This window comes from Thalia democratica, unplaced genomic scaffold, assembly GCF_965202585.1.
Source record: "Thalia democratica unplaced genomic scaffold, ktThaDemo2.hap1.1 HAP1_SCAFFOLD_1308, whole genome shotgun sequence".
Lineage (NCBI taxonomy): Eukaryota > Metazoa > Chordata > Thaliacea > Salpida > Salpidae > Thalia > Thalia democratica.
In genome coordinates, this window is record NW_028140191.1 from 1 (window position 1) to 21,636 (window position 21,636).

The 21,636-nt window shown below is 25.5% G+C and overlaps 1 protein-coding gene across 1 annotated transcript; it reads right to left on the reverse strand.

The window, feature by feature from the left end:
* Positions 1-1,183: 1,183 nt before the first annotated feature.
* Positions 1,184-21,486, reverse strand: LOC145848240 (unconventional myosin-IXb-like; the record flags this gene model as incomplete). The annotated part of the gene is made up of 10 exons (XM_082953847.1): positions 20,906-21,486; positions 19,903-20,122; positions 16,601-16,695; positions 13,962-14,021; positions 12,928-13,042; positions 10,639-10,782; positions 8,739-8,906; positions 7,414-7,533; positions 4,953-5,087; positions 1,184-1,305 (listed from the first exon to the last, which is right to left on the reverse strand). Coding segments are annotated over exons 1-10 (1,760 nt in total), but the record flags the coding sequence as incomplete, so codon positions are not given.
* Between the last annotated feature and the right edge of the window lie 150 nt (positions 21,487-21,636).

A 21,636-nucleotide genomic window follows, 5' to 3' on the forward strand; every position in this document is an offset into this window, starting at 1 on the left:
ATTCATTTTTATATCTTAAAAAACCTTTATAATAAATGGATTTAAATTACTAAATGAAAAGGAAATATTTATAACTTTCTTATGTGAGTCACTGCACTTTGCTGAACTTACGTGTAAATTTTATTACGTTTATAAAGTACAAAATTATAAAAGTATTCAAAAAATTATAAAAGTCTATAAAGTCTAAAATGTGCTATTCTACCGTGATAGCATAATTTAAATTCTTTTAAAATTTTAGTTCAGTTTCAGCAATCTTTAACAGATAAAAAATTTTAATGTTTAACAGTTGTTAATTTTTTGTTAGTTATCATAAAATAATAGAACTTGTATAATAATTAACCACAATCTATCAATTAAAACGTTTTGTCTTTAAAAATTCAAAAATCTTGTTAACGTGAGTCAACATATAAATAAAAATGTAAATATTTTATTTGTAAAAATTAATAATTAACTAAATTGACCGCAAATTTAAATCAACATGTTTAATAAAACAATTAGCTGTTTTTGACGACATTAATTACTTTTAATTTTTACACTTTTTAAAACATAATACGTGATTTTTTCACAATGACACTTCAAGACTTTCTCATTTGGAAGTATTTGAACTGTCGCTCGAAAATTGAGGTTTGATAACAAACAATTTTGTTGAATGTAAACAATAAAGTTTGAGAGGGTTTCAAGAGTGACTTTTAATATGTAACCAAGCATACGAAATCACACCATAAATTGGCTTTTTCTTATCAATCATTACATCAGGAAAAAAAAAACTTAAAAATCAAAGCAAATTTGTTTTAATAAATTATATTTGTTGTTGATTAAGTTTTTATCGTGTTTTGAGTATAAATAAACCTTCTTATATAAGTATACTGTGTGTGTTTAACTTTTTTTTATCAAATATCAGTTCTAATTTTGCTGTCATAGATTTTTTATGTAACAAACTGTTTTGTCTATATTGCATACAACGTATTTTTTTAAGTAACTAAATGCTCTATTATTGCAATTATTTTTTAAACTTAAGACGTGTTTTTACTTTAAAATTTGCAATCTTAAAAGATTACAGCATCACCGTTATTTTTGTTGTACCTTTTCTTAATTGTTATAATAAATTTTTGTATATATGTTTATAGTTTTTATACTTATACATCCTGAATATATAATTAGTTTAATTATCATCAAAACCAACGCTATTTTGTCGTCAATAAGCTGAAACAGTCCAGTTTGTTTTTGCTCGTACAGACTGATACATCCTGAATTATCTGCGTACTCTATCTCCTTCCATTGTAAACCTTCTAATGCATATAATTCCTGTAAATTATTAAATTTTTACTAAACTAGTATGAAACTATTTTTTTTATATATTCTATTTCCTCTTATTTTAATTCTTCTAATGCGTATAACTTCTGTTAAAATTATTTCAAAATAGTATTTTACATGTACCTTTTAACTATTGTAATGTTAACCTCAGGACTTCTGAGGCTTATTATTAAGAAAACTTTCTTTTTATTTTGTGTATTGTAGATTATGGTTTTTTTATTAATGCTTGTTTTAAGTTGCAATGATGCCATTTGCAAATGAATTTCTTTTTTTATCTTAAAAACTTATATAACACAGAAACATTTATTTATTCAAGCTCCGTGTATTCAACACTATTGGGCAGCAAAGTCTGCAATTAAGCACAAACACAACCACCGCTTTATTGTTTGTCTACTTTCAACATGACTACACCTAATTATGACGTCACACTGAAGCGACTTCCGCTTGAATTAACACGACAGTGAAGTGTTGTGTTTAGTAAAAGAGGTGTTAATTTTTTATTGTTTAATGAATAAAAAGTTGTGAAGAAAATCAAACTTTCTTTTAACTAATTTTAACCGAGAATTGAAAACTGACGAACTAAAACTTTAACATAATTTTCATAAGTGTTGTAAAGTTGTTTAACGTACATAACATATAAACAGAAGATCTTTTTAGTGTTTTTAGTGTTGAGGTTTGAAGTAAAGTTTTTTTGTGTGTGTATAAATTTCTTACATTTGAAAGAAGTAATTTAAAAAAAATTCTTAAACAATATTAGGTGCTAAGTGTACTATTTATAAATACATTTTTCTTTCTTACTAAAACCTTTCTAACAGTTAGTTGTACAAACATGTATGGTGTTGTCTTCAAGTAAAAAATCTAGCATTAAAAAATTTGAAGCTAAGATTTTTTTTTTTGTAAAACGTAAAACCCGTATAAAATATAAATATAATTTTATAAAGTTAAACTTTTTTTTACTCTTTGTTGCTAACACGAAGTAATAATGTATAATATGTTGCATTGTATATAAACAACAGTAATTGTTGTTGCAAATTTGTAACAATATAATTTTTTGTGAATGTAAAAGGTTGTGGTGTTTTTAAAGATGTAATTAACTTTTCAAAAGCCAAAATGCCTTTAAATGTTCAGTAATTTTATTCTTTAAAGTTTTTTTTTGGGTTCTCTAATTGCTTTTGCGGAATAGTTTAGATAACCTTAAGTTTAATTTTTTTTAAGTTTCACCGAAAAGTAAGACTTTAGTTTTACTAAGTTTAAAAATTTATTGACTTATAACGGTTAAAACGTTTTTTTAAAGTGCAGTTTAAGTCATTACATCCACCTTTTAGTTAACATTTAAGGTAAGTTAAACAAAAAGAACAATTCTAGGCAGTACTGTTAAAACAACCGTTTAGCAAAAAAGCATTATGCTAATTAGGTCATTAGTTGTACAAACAAAAAATAGGAAAATAAATCTTTAAAACTCTAAAACTTTAAACTTTGAATTTACTCGCATTAACCGCGTAATTTGCATTTTCCCTTTTTCGTTTCCTTTTTGGTAATTCGCCGCACCAAATCAAATTACCAGACTTCAATGCGGCGTCTATTTGTCTGAGAGTCGCACAAGTCGAAAAAAAGATAAAGTGGAAAAAAAAATTGAGAGAAATCAATAAGACACTAAACTCTAAATCGAAAAAAAAGTGTTGAAGTTTTTCACTCAAATTTTTCCAACTTATGATCATGTGGATTTTTCCCAATTTTGATAACTGCACTATTCTAAAACTGGTTTTGTTTTCAAAGATTTAATTTTAGCGTTAATAGTTTTAGTTTGACTGCTAACAAAGTTTAAACAAAACTTAAGTGGAAAAAGTGAACCTTATTCAATGCAAATTGTTTTTTATTCCAATAAAAAGTATAAGTACAACAATTTTTTTCTATTACTAACGTTTAACTTTCCAATTTTTTCTGCCTGTATATTTTTTTAGTCATTGTTTGTCAAAAAGAGCTAAAATTTGCAAACACCTGTGCATATAATTATTACTTACTAATTCAAAAATTTTTGATTGTCAAAACTTACACAGTTTTTTAAATAAAAATAAAACCAAACTCTTCAACTAAAAATACTACATTTAATTTGTAACTACACAAAATCAAATGCAGTTTACGTATTGTCAATAAACAACTTTTTCAGCTGTGTAAAAAAATCTTTAAACAATATTGGACCAAAGCCACCAAACTACATGTATTAGTGCAGTGTGCACAGAATAAAGTGTGCACAAAAATATGTTTTTAAATTTGAAAGCAAAAACTATTAAATATAAAGAGACTATTCTCTGAAAAACTAAAAAGCATACATCAGTTGTTTTTAAATATATAAGGTTTTTGCTTAAAACGTCCTCTGAACCGGTATTTTTTAAGGTTTTCAAAAGATTTAAGTGCGTCAGGAATATTTTGAATTTTAAAAATACTCGTTTTACTCAAAATTCAAAAAATAAAAAAACATCAAAAGTTCAATTTTCAAATCTGCGGTTTCAGCAATCTCACCGATAATTTCTCGTCAATTTTCTCGTGCTTATGACGTCACAATCGCTTCAAGAGAGATGACCAAATTAGGTTACCAGCTTGCTTTCGATCATTTGCAGTTGTTTTAAATTAATTGTGTTGTTTTTACTTACTTTTAATTGCAATCCATTTAAGTTGATGAACTTAGTTTTTGCTGTACTTATGATTAGAGTGGCCCAATAAAACAATTTTTAAATTTTTGTGTACAAAACATGCTAGCTGTTATGTGCAAGTGACTGTGTTAGTATATTACTTAAAACCAATAAAGTTGATGTGTGTACTTTTTTTGTGTGTTGTTAATTATTACAAATTTTTTTTCAACAACCAGCATGTTAATTACCGTTTATTTGCAGACTATTAACTTTTGCAGGCGAAAAATTAAGTTTTAAGTTTCAGTTAAGTGTTTTGCATTGACAATTACAACCAAAGCAATTAAGACTTTTAGAAGAAATGTTTATAGACAGTTATGTATAATTAATAAACTAAGTCTAATATGATCAAAAAAATGTAGGTTTATATACATTTCACTTTTAATAATGAAAATTATATTTTTTGCAGTTATAAAATTAATCCAATTATGTTCCACATTTTCAAACTGAACTTGCATTTGTAACTATTGTGTTACTATTAAAACACCAACTTACTTTATACTATAAACTCTTTTTTTTTTCTAAAAACATTTTCTAAATACTAAACCTCAGTTTTTCAGAGTCCCTAAATCGATTTAAACAAATAAATTTTTTTTCTAAATTTTACGGCTTCAAAGCCTTTTCTCAGGAAACAAATCAATTTAAAAAAATAGTTATCTTTAATTAGAATTAATCAGTGTGAAATATTTCTAAAATACAAGGTTTAACTAAACAAATTTTTTTGTTAAATATAACAAGTAGACCGATAAAAGTATTATAATGATAACTTAATAATAAAAGTTCAATAAAAAAAAATTTAATATTGATATAAGAATATAAAATATTAGAATATCTCTAACAAAAAAAATTCAATTCTAAAATGCAAGGTTTAACTAATTATATATATATATATATAACAGGTAGACAGATAAAAGTATAATTATGATTAAATAATAAAAATTAAATAATAACCTGTTCCGTTCTAAATGTCCTTTTTATTGTGTAGTTCTGCAAATTTTCTGAAGCATAGTTGATGCAAAACTGCTCGAAAGAATTGTTTTCGAAGTCCTCGAACCCAAAAATGTCCAGTAATCCTATTGAACGGCTCTGAAATCAAAAGTTATCTAGTAAGAAAAATAACAAACTTTTAAGAACATTTTGGTAGACTAGAAAATTAAGTTGTTTAAGTATTCAAAATCTCCAAATACTTTTAATGTTTAAAGTGTCTATTTACAACACAAAAAAAAATGTTTTCTGTATTTATAAAAAAATAAATGACAATTTTAATTTGATTTTAAGTAATTATGTTGTACTTTTTAGTGTAATCGTGTAAAACTATGCCCACAAATTTTTCTGTGGTCACATGCTAACGAATGTATTTAAGCTGATGTGTTAAAAATACTAAAACTTCATAACAAATTACATCCAAACAACAAAGAAAAATATTTAAAGACCAAGTCATACTTCCTTAAAGTTTTATAAAATAAAAACTCATTAAATAAACTATAGCCCTAACTATTAATATTTATTTTAATTAAATTGATCGATCTTACCATCTAATAAACATTGTACACATTGTTGATACAAATTTTAAAAAATATTTTTTGGCCGTAAATAGATATTTTGAGTTTGTTTATCAAAGTTTTAAATTCTTTAAGGAAAAAGTAAACAATAGAACGTTGAAAAATGAGTATCAATTGTAGCAGCCTATTTAATAACGTCAATAAAAAAATTTAAAAAAAAAATTCAACAAAATAAAAAAGTGCAAACATCCAAGTCAAAAAGCTGTAATTAAACGTGTTTTAACGCAAGTTAACAGCATTAAATACACAGCAGTAATATACGCAGAAATGCAAATAAGCTTCACGGGTGAGTGCACACACAAGCAGCTTCGAACTCGAGCGAAGCTGGCAGTGCATGAAAATTTCGTGTAAACAAAAATCTACCTGCACTATTTGCTACTTGTTAATTGTGTGAGAAATTTTGTTTTCACTGCTTTTTTTAAACAAGGTTTTAGTTGACCGCTAATTAAAATTGACGCCAATGTGCTTATATGTCTAAAGAAAACAAACTTTGTGATTAGTGATTAAAATTTTGTATAAAGTTTTAATAAAAAATAAATTAACCAAAAATTATGTTATTGAAAAAAAAAAAAATTCAAACTAGAGTTCACGCCAAGAAGAAAATAATTACAAAAAATAATATTCTTCAAGTTGAATATATAAACATAAACCAAAAACAGATAACATACCATCTATTAAAGTCTTTTTTTAAACTTCAAAAAATAAATAGCTTTTAATTAACCTCTAATCAAGAATAATGACACATAAAAACATTCTTACAAATATAAGGCAGTTTTTTTTTTTTGTACATTTTTCTTAATTGCAGAACTATCGATAAATTACATGTGAAAATTAAATCGTATTTTTTTTACATGAATTCAGATAACTTTCAATCATGTTTAGTTAGAATTGAAGCATATATTACTATTCAAACTAAACATAACTTGCATTTAATTTTAAACGTAAACATGTAAAACTACTTTAACATGAAGTTAGTAGATTGTTAACATAAAAATATTCATAAATAGCTTTTTGCATATACTATTTTTAATTTAGCAACAAAAATTCTTTATTTACAAACAAACAGACTACTACAAGTACAAAAAACTAGTTATTAAATAAACAAACTAAATATTTGCGTTACTAGCAATAAAAGTTTTGTTTTTGCCAAGCACAACATTTTTTTTCTTTTGATCATTACATAAGTGTCAAGCAATATTTGTTTTAAACTTTTTGACAAAAACAAGTTCTAGCAATATTTTATGATTTATTTGTAACTTTTTTTAATTTTAAGTATATCTAAAACAAACAGTATTTGTTAAACTCACTAACTAACTTTACTACAAAATAGTGTTTTAGCACAAAAGGATGTAAAAAGTTACCAAAAATGAAAAACTTACTACTTAAGATGAATCTGGCTATACTTTTAAAATCAAAGCATTAAGTATACAAATTTGAACAAAAATTTTCAGTTATGCTTAAGGCTCTTATTTTATTATATACATTATACAATTTTACACCTAAAATTCTAAATTTATGGTTTTCTATTAACTAAAACTTACTGAAAGATATGTTAAAAAATTAAATTAATACAAAACAAGTTGTACTTATTGGTAAGTTTTCAATTTAGTAATATGCAAACCTTGTATTGTCTTAAGTAAGTAAGGAGACTTAGATTTAATACACCCCAAAAAATAAAAACAACAAAATAAAAACTACAAATTGAACAAAGTATACCTCCTATTTTACTGAAATTTTTTCTGTTTTTATCAAGTAAAAACAATTTACGTAAAAGTGTAAATATATTAACAAATGTTTAATATATTAACAACAAAACAATGAAAAAAAAATATATTATTTATAAAATGTACCTGGTACTGTAGCGATCTGTCCTCTGTTTTCTGGACCAGGGCCATGTTCATACTGCTGACCAACCAATCAAATAGACTGTGGTACAAATGCTTGGCTATGGCGTCTCTGGCTGCTTCAGCCTAGAAAGTTTTGTTTAATTATTTTTATTTAACTTTAAATATTTTTTGGTACACATTTTTGGCTATGGCGTCTTTAGCAATATTAAAAATGTAAAACTTCTATAATCTATTATGGTGCTTAGAAATGTAGTTTTTACTTTACGCTCTTTTGCAATAGGTAACATCTTTTTAAATTTCTGAAAATGTTAATGTGTTTTTTAAAATATCAAGTACCAAAAGTTAAAACAACACAGTGTACAACACTCTCAAGTTTTGTAATGTTTTGTAAGAAATGCTAGTTGAAATATTTGAACTTTTGTTAACCTTGTTATATTTCAGATAATTGTTATTAAACATCTTGAAATTGTGTTAAAACATTGTTTTTCAAGCAATTATATTTAGTCTTTGTGTAAAACATCAACGTTTATGTTAAACTAAACGCAATTTAAATACAACGATTAAAAGATCAAATAAAAATATTTACAAAAACCATGTAATTTCGACAGTTTAAATTACAAATTCAAGCAAAACTGTGTATTTAAAATATTTGCAAATTTTTTCTCATGTCATTCAAAGCGTATCAGCATGACATAATCATAAATAAACTTTAATGAATGAAAGTATTTTTTACACATCCTTAATATTCACTCGCCTGTATAGAGCTATAAATAAGACATATATTTAGTTTTGTAACAGTAAATTGTAGGTTGGTTTTCATATTTCAAAAATAACAATAAGGTAGTTTGTGTGGCGTAAAGTACAAGCTATTGTCTAGAAATGTTCCAAGTGTAAGTACACTTTTGATAAGCATTCTATTGTAGCTTGAACTTTTTCAATTTTGAACATCTAAAAGTATAAAAATTGTGTTTGCTTTTATATCAGACAACACAGGGGTTGATTTTAAAAGTTCAAAAAACCAAGTATGTTGATTGATTTAATTAATTTTAGATATAAAGTTAATATAAATAACCGACAAAGTTGTTCACAAATTTTAAATATGAACAAAATGTTAAGAACAATGTATTCTTCAACCTTCATTTAATTTAAATAAAAGCATTAGTCTCATTTCCATACTAACTTACAAGTACAAATGCAAGTAATATTTATTAAAAACTTTTCACCTTATAAAGTTTCAAACTTAACACCAATTACTCATTCTAGCTAGCTTTGTACTAGTAAAATAAATAACAATATACAATAAATAAATAAAACTTTTAATTTCTCACCTCATCCAATTTCAATGAAAGCACCAATCTTTCATCTTGGCCAGCTTTAGCTCTCCTTGTAAGCAGACATCTGGACACATTGTTCTGGTCCAATCCCAACAGTTCGCTGAAATCCTTCAACACTTCTTCGTTCTCTATCTCCAACCCCTCTTCCCTCTGTCCTTGCTTCTGTGACGTAATAATGTTTAATTGTTGCATCATTTCAGAACTTATTTCGGTGTTCTTAAAGGTCAATTACAGGTTATGACATTTATCTTGGGTAGAAAAAAAATTGACGTTTTGTGACGTAAAAGTAAAAAAACGTATATAGTTTTAGTACCTTAACCTTTTTGAGTTTTGAAGAATATTTAAAATCTATTATCTGTTTTAATAGAACTTTTTTATTAAGTTATTGCATTGAAGTACTGTACTGTTCATAAAGATTTTGTTGGTTAAAGATTTACGTAATTACTTCTACGTAAATGTGCTTGGTATTGTATAAACAAATTACTACAGTTAACTTCTTGTAAAATGGAGGTTTTAAATGTTTTATTATCATACTAGGCTGTTTTTATTTCAACAAAGTCAGTTCTTTTACACATTTTATTAGTTAACTAGCATGAAAATTTCATTAAAAATCATTAAGAAGTTGTGCGAAGTTGGTATTATATAAACAAATTAATTCTTAGAGAATGAAGGTTTTAAATATTTTAGTTTAATACTAGGCAGTTTTTGTTTAAATAAAATCAGTTCTTTCAAGCTATGCGATTAGTTAATTACACATGAAAATTTTATTAAATAATCATTAAGAAGTTGTTCGACCCGAAAAAAATGTAAACTAAAAACACTTTTATTTCTATTTGTTTTATCTTTTATAAGAACGGTTTTATAAACTAGTTAATGTGCTTGACCAGTATAAAATTTGAATACTTATGAAAATGTCAAAAAATATTTAATGCTGAACAAAATTAAAAAGAACGCTTAAGTTCGTAGTAATTCAAATTAACCTTTTAAATTTAACCCTCTAGCTAGAAGTAATTTATCAAGAAATAAGTTTGATGTAAGATATGACGTAATAAATTGATAAATCACTTTTAATTTACCTGTTACGTTTTTAGTTAACTTTTTCTATATAAGTATATATTGTTAAAAAGTTAAAGTAAAGTTAAGTGATTAATAATACTAATTTGAAACATTTTTGATTTATAATAGAAAGTCAAGTTTTTAGAATATGCTTCATTAAGTTTTTAAAACTTTTGGAGTTAACCAAAATACTATGTAAATAAGATATTTTCGAATAGTTTTCATAGTAAAATATTTAAGTTAAATTATTATCATTAACATTTCAAACGAATTTATCTGATTAACAAAGTTTAATGATAAAAACAGCTGAACGGAAATAAAAAATATCTAAACAATAATATATCTCATATGAGCAATTAATCTTTTAATTTAACTTCAAAACTAATAAAAGTTTTATTGATAACTTGTTGTTTGTTTTTTAATTTAATTTTCTATTATTATCACAACAAACAGTTTAATCAAGCAAAAGGAAATTGAAACTTGAATTTAAATAAATATTCTATAAATTTTTACTATAAGTCACTATAAATATAGCTTAAGTGCATAAGTAGAAATTAAACACAATTTGTCAAATTTTTATAGTTACGATAATAAGTTAATATAAACAACAAAAAAAGTCTACGTTACTTAATAATCAATAATGATTTTATATTTATATGAATTTCTTTGATCTTTCTAAAATGAGCTATAATAAAAAACAAAGAGTAACTTAGTCAACTTCAAAACTTTTATTTTTTAATTGCAAGTTTATTAACAAGAATAACTAAAAATTAAATGTAACATATATTAAAAGTCACTATTTATAACAGTTTAGTACAATATATACACAAATACTTACATGGGTGAAAGAAATATTGCCTAGCAACAATATAGCAGCTATGACGTTAAATATCTTCATTTGGACCCCGTCAAAAAGTCCGACTAGACCCATGGATTTCCTCAACCTAACAAGGTGTTCCCTAGCTTCATCTATTCCTTCTCCCTGTAAATAATATTGTTTTAAATATTTCTTTATAATAAACTTATTGTATTCTGAATCATATTATGCAAAAACTGTATCACTTTAGATTAAACTTAAATTAGAAACAGTAAAATGAAAACAATATAGCAAATTAATTAAAGCTAATCTACTTGTTATCCTTTAGTTATTTTTATTTAGTTCAGACCAAACCATATGATATCAAGTGGATAAAGCCCATTACTTTTTTTTGTTTCGAATTTACGACGAAATAAGAATTAAATTTATAAAACAGTTATTATTCTGCAAAAGTTCATTTTAATTGTTAAAATAATCTTAAAATAAGACTTAACTTTCACAAGAGTAAAGGAGTATATTTACTTTCTTATTTTAGTCTTTTATTTGCCGCAAATTTCAAATACACAACAAAGCTTAAAAACTAAGAAATAATGCTTGTTAACAATATTTTTCACACTTAAATTAGCTGAACAACAGTCAAAACATAAAGTTCGTAAGTCAAAAGTTCAAATTTTAAAAACAACATTTTCAAGCATTTTAACATCTTACTATTAGTCTGCGTTTAAGACTCTTGTATGAAGCAATTTTGTAAAAAACATCAAAAAATAAAACACTTGAAGAAATTTTGTTGTGTCTACAAACCTTAAGTTTAATAAAAGCCTTAAAAGCAGTATGTAGTATAAACTTATTATAACATTTAATCATTAATTCGTTAACTGTAAATGAAAAATAGTTTTGTACAAAAAAGTTTAACAATTGTTTACTATAACAGTCATTTAATATCATTAAAAACATCAAGTTTAACAGTCGTGTCAAAAGAACAAAATTAAAAGTTTTATTTTCAAATATCTTAACAAAGTGTCATTAGTAAGTTTTCAAATGCTGCGTTAAACTATTTTGTAGCAAAAAGAAAAAAACACATAATATTTTTATTTATTACTGAATCTTCTATAAACTTCAAGTCAAATAAAAGTTTCGGACTGTACAAAGTATTTTACAAAACCTTAAAATTTTATACTAAATGCTATCGACACGCAAAAAAATCACAAAACTCTTCTTATTTGCTTAGATTACTGATAAACTTCAAGAAAAAAAAATCAGCATTAAAAACCTATCTGGTATATTGCAGATTATTATTTTAGAGTGCTAATTTTACTTTAATAAAAAGCTAATTAAATCATATTCAAGTGCAAGAGTTTATTTTGTTAGCTACAGCTGTTGAGAGGAACAATACTGTTGTTCTCTTCAGGCATCAACAACATAATAACAACCACTTTTTAGTTAAAAATAAAAACAACATATGAAATTTATTTTTGTACATTAAAAACCTATTAACTAATTAAATGCAAGACAAAAATGGTTTAACATAACCTTGAGCATTTCATTTGTAATTTTTAATTGAGTTTACATTTTGTAGTTTTACTTATAAGGTAACATTTTGGTGTTTTTATCTCAGAGCCGGCTTTTAAAGTACAAAAATAAATTTCATATATTACAGATTAAAAACTCACGTTTACAAAATTGTTCATGTTATAATGCTAGACAAGCACAATTTTAATAAAATGACAAGTTTTAAATTAGTAAAATTATAAAGTTCCCACAAAAAAATTATTTTTAATCTATTAAACTTGATTTTTGCGAGTTTTAAAGCCAAATTTGAACATTTTAGTGCAAAAATGTTGTCTACAAAAAAATTAGTAAATTATCATTTGATTTGCAGTTTACAATAGATTTGGTCACGGAATTTAAATTTATAAAAATTTAAAATTGTTGTTCAGAAAACAGTTGTAAAACTTCCTTATAAGAAGTTATAAGAAAATAGCTAGCTTGTAATTTAATGTGCAAACTTAACAATTTCACAATGTTATGTTAAAGTTATTATTGTGAAATTAATGTGCTGTTATTTTTGTTTCGTCATTTAATAACTACGTATGCTTATTACTAAAGAACACATGTATAAAAACTTTATGATTAAAAGGATTAACAATTATTTTTAAAATTTACTTTAGTTTATTAATTCTAGTTTTGATCAACTGTATTACAATTGCAATGTTTTGCTTTTATCATAAATTCGTTCAAGTTTAGGCACTTGTGGACAAAAAATATATACAACAACCATTAAAAAAATATCTACAAACTTTTTTTACTTACTTGTGATAGGTAGCGGTATTTAGTGTTTTTGTTAATTTTTAATTTCTTCAATTCATGGTCTTCCATCCCATACAAGATGTAATAAAATATGTGAAAGTTTCGGTAGAACTTATCGCTGCAAAAGAAACTTGAATTAAAGTTAACAACATTAATTTGAAATTTCATTGTTACACACGTAAAATGATGGAAAAAAGTATAAAATATAAGCAAAATATTTTGTATAGAATTTTATTTGCAATGTTTGAATAAATTAAACCACTTAAAAAAACTAGACCGATTACTTTATTGAGTTTTGATTTAATTTAACTTATTTAAGCTAAACTTTTAAATAAAGATTGCTTTCTCCTAAACAGAGTAATGCAACTTAGAAGTCTTTTGGGATTAGAGTTTGAACTTTTAACAACTTTTTAAGTATTTAAAAATAAATTTTTTTAATGGATACTTAAAACTTATAAAAGTCAAAATTGATGACCTTTCGATGGCTTTTATTAGATGAGTTATTTTAAATTTTAAAACTGAGCCTTCTAAGAAAACTTACGACAAAAAGCTTACAGTTCACTATAATTTAAATATAAACTTTTAATGCAAAAAAAAAATTTCTTCTAATAAAAAATGACGCTGTTTTTGTAATTTGTTTAGTAAACTTAAATTAAAGGATATAGCACGGAATAATGCTAAAGGTCAGTCACTGTTTAGTTATAAAATAAGCAGAACTTAAAAAAACTTTGAGAATTCAAAAGAAAATAGTGGGTGGCTAAAACTTTTACAAAAATAAGCTAACTTGAATATAAGAAAGTACTAGACTTCAAAAAATAATTTTAAATTTAACTTAAAAACGTCGATTAAATTACTTTTCGAAAAATTTAATTTATAAGTTTTAAGTTTAACATCATTTTTTAGATTTAAAAAAATGTAATTTTTCGGTTGTTTTTGATGAAACCAAATAGCTTTGTTAAATGATTAATAAATAAACAAAAACAAGTAACAAATACTTGATAAAAACAATTTATTGAATTTTATAATAAATAAACAACCTTTTCGTTTGTTGATGTACGAGTCTGGATTTTTCGAGAAGATAAACTTGAATTTCGGCTCTGAAAATAAAAAAAATGTTTTGTAATTAATTTTGTGATATAAATAAATTTGTTTTGTAATTAATGTTTTACTATAACGAAGATTCTTTTGTAATTAATGTTATACTATAAAGAACTTTGTTTTGTAATTAAAGTCTTAATATAAAGAAGTTTGTTTTGTAATTAATGTCCTAATGACATAATATTGCCATGTAAAAACATACTTCTTTTGTAGTAGATATTTTTTATTATCATTCTGACAAAAACTCTGTTTATGATATAAATAAAGCATTATAAGTTCAAAAAGTTAAACGGAACTATTGTTGACAAACTAATTATTAATTTTCGTTTTAGCTTCAATATTTATTATCAAACGCTGATTTATAAATAAAAGCATTTCTTAATTACTAGGTTAATTTAATGTTTTTGTTTAAAAAAAATATTTTTTAATCAGTAAAAAACGTCTCTTTATTTTTAAGTTTAAATTTTTGCAAATAATCTTAACAAGCATGAAACTTAGAGTACAGTATAACTTATAAAACGATTAGGTTCATTTTTAAAACTTTTGAAACATTAGAAAAAGGATTCAACAAAGAATTACAAAAAAAATAGTTAATGATTAAAGTATGACAACGACAAATGAAAAATCTGTTAAGTAAAAAATAAACTGCAACGGAATACCTAATAAAGCAGAAATCTAATGACTAATTTATACGAGCTCACATGAGTGTGTAATCTGTTCCATTACTGTATATTTTCCTGCTTATTTTGCAACTAAATCCCACAGAAAACCGCCGAATTTTTATGGTTACTCGCGGCGGGTAAGGGCTGGAATTTGCGAAGATGAATAACATCTACTTGGAGATGTTATCTTGCTACAAATTGGATATTTTTTTGTAATTTGGAGAGAAAATTTTTGTCGTTTTCTTTTATTGTTTTTGCTTGATTTGTTTTGTATTGCAAAGCTTTTTTTTTTGAATAAGATGAATTATATGTTTTTTGAATTAGAGTTTTTTATGGTTTTGACTGTTTGTTTATTGATGATTTATGTTATAATTTTTTGAATTCTAAAAAACTTAAGCTTAAGTACGGTGTAATTTATCCTTTATTTTTTATGTTGTGGAAAGGTTTAGAAGCATTTAAAAAATTTAAACATTTTCTAAAACACTATAACTTAGTATACCATGTTTGAACATTTTAAACTTAAAATTATGTTCAATTATCATTTTCAAATTTTTCAAACTCTTTTTCCACATTGTTTTAAAATTCCTGATTGTTTTCTGGATATCGTCACTAAATTTTATATCTTAGACGACAAACTTTAATTTAAGAAAATAACATACTGAATTAAAAAATTGTTTAATAATTTCTGTTGAAAAAATTTTTCAAACACGTAAAAGTCTTTCATCTTCAGATTATCTCGTATATCAGATACACAATCTATTTTAAGTACTAAATTACTTTTGATACTTTTGAAGTTCTTATTAGAGCTTTGAGTTTCTGATATTTTTCATATGTTATCAAATCTTTCAATATATATTTAAATAGAAACAAATTTAATAAAAGACACAGACTATCTTACTTCAACCTAGTTAGTTTAAGTTAATTTAGGTTGTTTTATTAGTATTAATTTTGTACAAGTTTCAAAGATTTAATCTTGATATTGATAAAATAGACTGAAACAAAACTATTTCCTAAACTAATTTAGAAAAACTTGTTCCGTATTCAATTAAATATAAGTTTTTATTTATTTTAGTTCAGAATTAACTGTATTTTATCAGCTTAATTACTTTAAATTAGCATTTAGTATTAATTATATGATTCAGCAAAATCCCAATTTGGCAACTGTATAAAGCTTGGCTCATTTAAGTGAATAATTTTAAATCATCAAATCAAACATTTTAACCATTCATTGATTTCTAATTAGTCAGGAACAAAAAGTTTAAGACTTTTTGTTTTATGTTATAGTAGAACTGTTTTCATTTATCATCAGTCAGTTTAAGCAGTTATTGATATCTAAACTATTTCAGTCAAAATAATCAATACACTTATATATAAATAAATTCAAACTATAACTAATCTTACCCAGACAAATCATGATTAAAAATTTAATATTATTTGACATATCCAAATTAGTTTATCGACTTTATGAATATTTCAGGTTTCTCAAACTAAGTTTCAAACAGTTTTTATTACTTTTTAAGTAGAATCTCTGTTTATTAAAAAACCAAAATAACAACAAATTTGAGTAAATTTTAATAAGTAACACTAACAAACAGTATGTTTAAATTCTCTATTAGAAATATTATAAACAATAAAAATCTGATTTTTATTAATCAGTTTCTATAAAACCAGGTATTAGACCAACTTCAAAAAGACTCAATACCTGATTGAAAATATAATTTATAATTATATACGTCAATGTTTTTTGTATTCAAATTGAAACTATTATTAAATAACCCACAAAGTAGATCAGTCTCAAAAAAGTAAAGTCTAATTAAACATTATAGTGTTATATGTAAACTTACCCAGACAAAAAGCCATTTAAAAAAAAAGTCTAAAATGTTTTTTAAATATTGTAGTTTTGTGAATAAACTCACCCAGATAAAAGACCAGTTTCGAAAAAGTAGAGTCTAATGAATTTTCCAAATCTGCTGCTGTTCGCGTTATGCTCGGTGCTTGCATTCCCCAATGCCTGAACAAATGAATAAACTAAATCAAAAATATATTATAAAACAAGTAGATTATATTTTTTAGTTGAAATCAAAAAGTTAATAAAAATTCGGTGTATATTATTGAAAGTATTTGAAAGTTTTTCGTAGTTCAATAAAATCTCAATATTATTCTGGAAAAGTTTTCCAAATAACCGATTTCAACATTTTTTTAAATTTGAGTAAATTATTTGTAACACTAATAAAATCCCTTAAACTTATGTAGACTGTTTACTGTGATCAGTAGTTTTTTGCAACTTATGTCGTTATTACAGATGAGTCGTTAACTACATACAAAAATTATGTGTACATTATTTATTATACAAATCAATAGAAACTAAAAAAAAACTCAAATGCACATTATTTATAAATGAATCAATAAAATTTTGCATTATTTGTTTTAAATCAATAAACTTCCGTTGTTTTATGTCTTTTTCTTTCCTAAGGATTTGTAATTAGATTTTGAAGAACAAAGTCACTTTTTAAAATGTTTACAAAGTTTTTAGTTCGCTCAGTAAGTGAAAAATAAACATTTAACTTTTACTTCTTCTTAGTTTATTTAAACCATTAACAATCAGTTTAAGCAAGTTGTTTTATAACAAATCTAATTTCTTTGTTAATTAATGTATACACTTCAACTATAAGTTTCTCAGTCAAAACAAGACAAATCAAAAATCAAAACGTTTTTTTAAATCCTTTTTTTAACTAAACATGTTAAAAAAATTTTCAGCTGAAATAGCGAGTTTAAATGAAAACGACAGTTTAAAACTTTCCATTAATTACAAACCTATACTAGTTTTAAAAATATTAGATGTCATCTTCTCAATGTGAATGAAAAACAGTAAATTATTTCTTTATGCCAAAATCATTCAGACAAAGGAAACACATTTTATTGTTTTGTGTGCAACCAGAAATAACACAAGAAATATTTTCAATTAAATTAGCTTGTGACAATTGGCTTTTCTGAACTTTTTTTGAACTTCAATTAGCATGACTGTACAACAATAAAAAATAATTAAATTAAAAATCAACAAAACAAAGAAAGCATATTTGATTGGTTTTATGTAGTTTTTTTATTTATAGAACGGTTTTAAAAGTAGTGTTTGGTATGAATTTTGAACTATAATAAAGTTGAATGTGTCTGAACTATGAAACAAAAGGAAATCTTTAAGCAGAATGTTTTTATTTATTACTAACAAAAAAAGTTGGTTAATTTAGTTCATGCTAAACTTTAATAATTAATTCTAGTTCAAGTTTAAATAGTTTAACTTTTTGCTGTATTTTATAAAATAAATAAAAAACTATAAAGGTAGTTAGGTAGCAGAGTTACTTAAAATAATTTATTGTCATACTAAAGTGGCAGTAATTAAACGTATTACTTTAATTCACTAAACAAATGTAAATTTAAGTCTTAAAACTTAAATCTTAATGCTTACTTTTAATATATAATAAGTAAAATGAATGTTTTAGATTATATTTTTAAACAAAATTAACCTTATATTTTATGTTTAAAGTTATAAATCTTTTCATAATGATAGTCACATCAGTTCAATTTATTGGTAACAAATTTTAATTAAAACCTTTCTAAAAGTTTTGTCAATTTTCATGTTAGATGCTATTTTTAAAGTTTGGTCTCCCAAACTAAAAACAATAATGATAAGTTAATGAACTTAGACATTAATCATCCATGTTAATAAATGAACATTTCTTGTAACGTCACAAGAAAAACTATAGCTTTAATAGAAGTTAAGTATACAACCGACTTGAATAGAAATACAGGAAAATAATTATGTTGATAGAACTGCAAACAGTTTCATTTGTAAATAAACACCCATAAATTTCAGTTTTCAATGGTTTATTATCTATATGCAAAACAAAATAGACAAAAAGGTCTAAGACTCGTGATTCAAAAAGTTGTGATGATAGGGTTTAAATTTTTAGTGATAACTAAAAGTATAGTATACTGTAAATATTAGTAAATATTAGTTGGGCAGCAATAAAAACAAAAAGCTTAATTGCAGTCTGTTTACATAACAATAGACATCCATGTTTGTTTTTAAAGGTCACATTAAAAACTGATATAGTTCAGTTTGTTTACTTAATTTAATTAAGAACAAGGACAGATAGTTAAACGTCGGGTGTAGTACTATTTTTTGTAATAAGGTTATAAAATTAAATAGTAGTATTGTAGTATTATTATTTTTATAGCTGTTAACAAAACTTAATTGCTTTGAAAGTTTTTTTTAATTTTTAAACTGTTTAAAATAACTCTATTAGTAAGAACAAGACATATTAATAAATAATATAGCCAACTTTTTCTTATCAATTAAAATAATTAACTAAAATTTTAGTTTTATAGAACTTAAACTAAATAAATATTTAATTTTTTAAACTTTAAGCAAGAATCATTTTTGACATTTAATCTTTAGAAAAATTCTAAAAACGTGTATTTTTAAGTCAGGCAAATTAACTATAACCCTTAAAAACTTCTTATTACAATAGATAATATGTGAAGCAACAAAACTGAAATGACAAATGACCAAGTATAAACTGCTGTTTAAAGTTACAACAGAAAATTATTACTACTTATCTCCAAAATTTATATTTAAAAACATTAAAATTTACGATAAAGTATCAAAAACAAGAAAAAAATACCCCATTTTGAAATTAAAATGTCAATGGAACAAAAGACTGGTGATTATATTACCTGCTGCGATTTTTACAACGTTACAGCAACAAAATACAACGCAAAATCAGAACTAAACACCAAAAACCAAACAAAAAAGAACAAGATTACTTTTCTATTAATTCTATTAATTAATAGAAAAGTAAACTCACCTAATACCCACTTAACATATTCTTAACATTCGACATGTCATTTGTTCTATAAGAAGAACAACAGCAAAATACCAACAACAAAAAATACAATATACTGCACAAGTATACTTACCCCAGAACGCTCCCATACTTACTAATCATAATCTCAACAATTGACACATATTTGATTCATTTAATATTAAATAAAACAATAAACACGACAACAGGCCAACTATGACGTAATAATCTCACCTCTAACACGCTCCCGCACCCCGACAGCATTTTCTCAACGTTCGTCATATTATTGATCAACAACAACAAAACAGTTCATAAGTTAACAATAAACACGACAAACTATGACGTCATAATCTAACCTCTAGTACGCTCCCGCACCCAGAAAGCATTTTCTCAACATTGGTCATGCTGTTGATCCTGTTGCACAGCTTCATGGTCTGGTGCAGCAGGTAGTGGGTGGCCTGGGTCTTCCCCGCCCCGGACTTCCCCGTGATGACGATGCACTGGTCTTCGCATTGTGACGTCATTCGGTGGAAGGCCGAGTCGGCGATGGCGTAAATGTGGGGGTTGTGGGCACGTCTGTTGAGTTGAAAAAATATACATGTTATTTGTATTTTATTCAATAGTTTTGTGTTTTTTGAAAAGTTTGTGTATAAATTGTTTTTACTTATTTTTGTGGAGAAAATATTTCACATATTTTGTTGAGAAATTCTATAAAACTCAAACGAAGTTTTATTGGAGAAAATTAAATTAGTTAATATGTAAAGTTTTTGAGACAATTCGCTTAGATCTTTTGATAACGAGACAATAAATAAATTAGTTTACAAATTTGCATAAACAAAATGTATTTAAACAAGAAAGTTTAGCTTGCTTATGTTCTGAAACAATGTATGTGTCCTGATAAGTTTTATATAGGCGAAGAAAATAAAAAGCACTTGAAAACGAATCAATGTTCACAAAATAACAAGTCTGATATAAAAACATTGGGTAGTATTAAACTTTCAAAAACAAATCTAACTCACTTACCAGCCCTAAAATTTGTTACTTAGTTTAACTACTTTAACTTGTTGCTTCTTATATAATTTAAAACATTTAGTAAAATCAAGCAAAATACTATTGAGCTAACCATCCTGGTTGAAGCTTTTATTTATCCGAAAGTAAAAACAATAATTTGAAACAGGTTAAGACTAAATAACTACAAAAAACTAAATATTTATTTCACTTATCTGCCCTCTTGTAAAGTTTAGCTTTTGAAAACGAATCAACGTTAATAAAATAAGATCAAGTTTGATATAAAAACAGTAAATTTTTAAAAAAGATAAAGGTTATATTTAAGTATACTAAAATAAAATTTCAACTCACTTATCCGCCCTCTGGTACCGCTTGGCGAACCGTGGGTTGTAGATCTTCAGCTGCTTGTACGGGTTGATGCTGATGAGGACCTCCCCGCTGTACGTGTATATCTTGTCCTTCCCGAACCTCCCCTTCAGCATGTCCAGCACCTTCTTCTGGTGCGGGCACTGCATCCCTGCCAGATCGTCCAGATCCGGGTCACCGAGTCGCATGTTGGGGAGAAGCCCCTTTTTGACCATCTCCACCACCTTCCGGTCGGCCAGCGTCTCGTGCTGGGCGTTGCTTGACTGCAGCACCACGTCCCGCAAATCAGCCAAGCGTAACGCGAACATTTTCCCGCCGTTTTTTTCCCGACATCTCACCTGGCGCTCGAACGGGCGGTCCTGATAACTCAATACCGTCTCCTTTTTGCCGTCCAGTTCAACCAGAAGGTACAGTGTGGACCGGAAGCCGAGCTTGTCCGAGAGGTGGTCCAGTACGTCAACGCATGTGGTCCTGGGGGTGACCTCCACCCTCTCTGTATCGGTTATTCCCCTGATTTTTGTGGGGTCCACGCGGATGTAGGTTTTTCCATTTTGTGATTGTGACATTTGCACTATGACGTCATAAAAGTTAGTTTATCGTTTTATTTGATGATTTTGTTTAGGTATAAAAAGACCTAAAAAGTTTCAAGATCCTGAAAAATAATTTTAGTTAGCATAACTAGATTCAAACTTTTTTAGCTTTATCAAGTTTTAGAA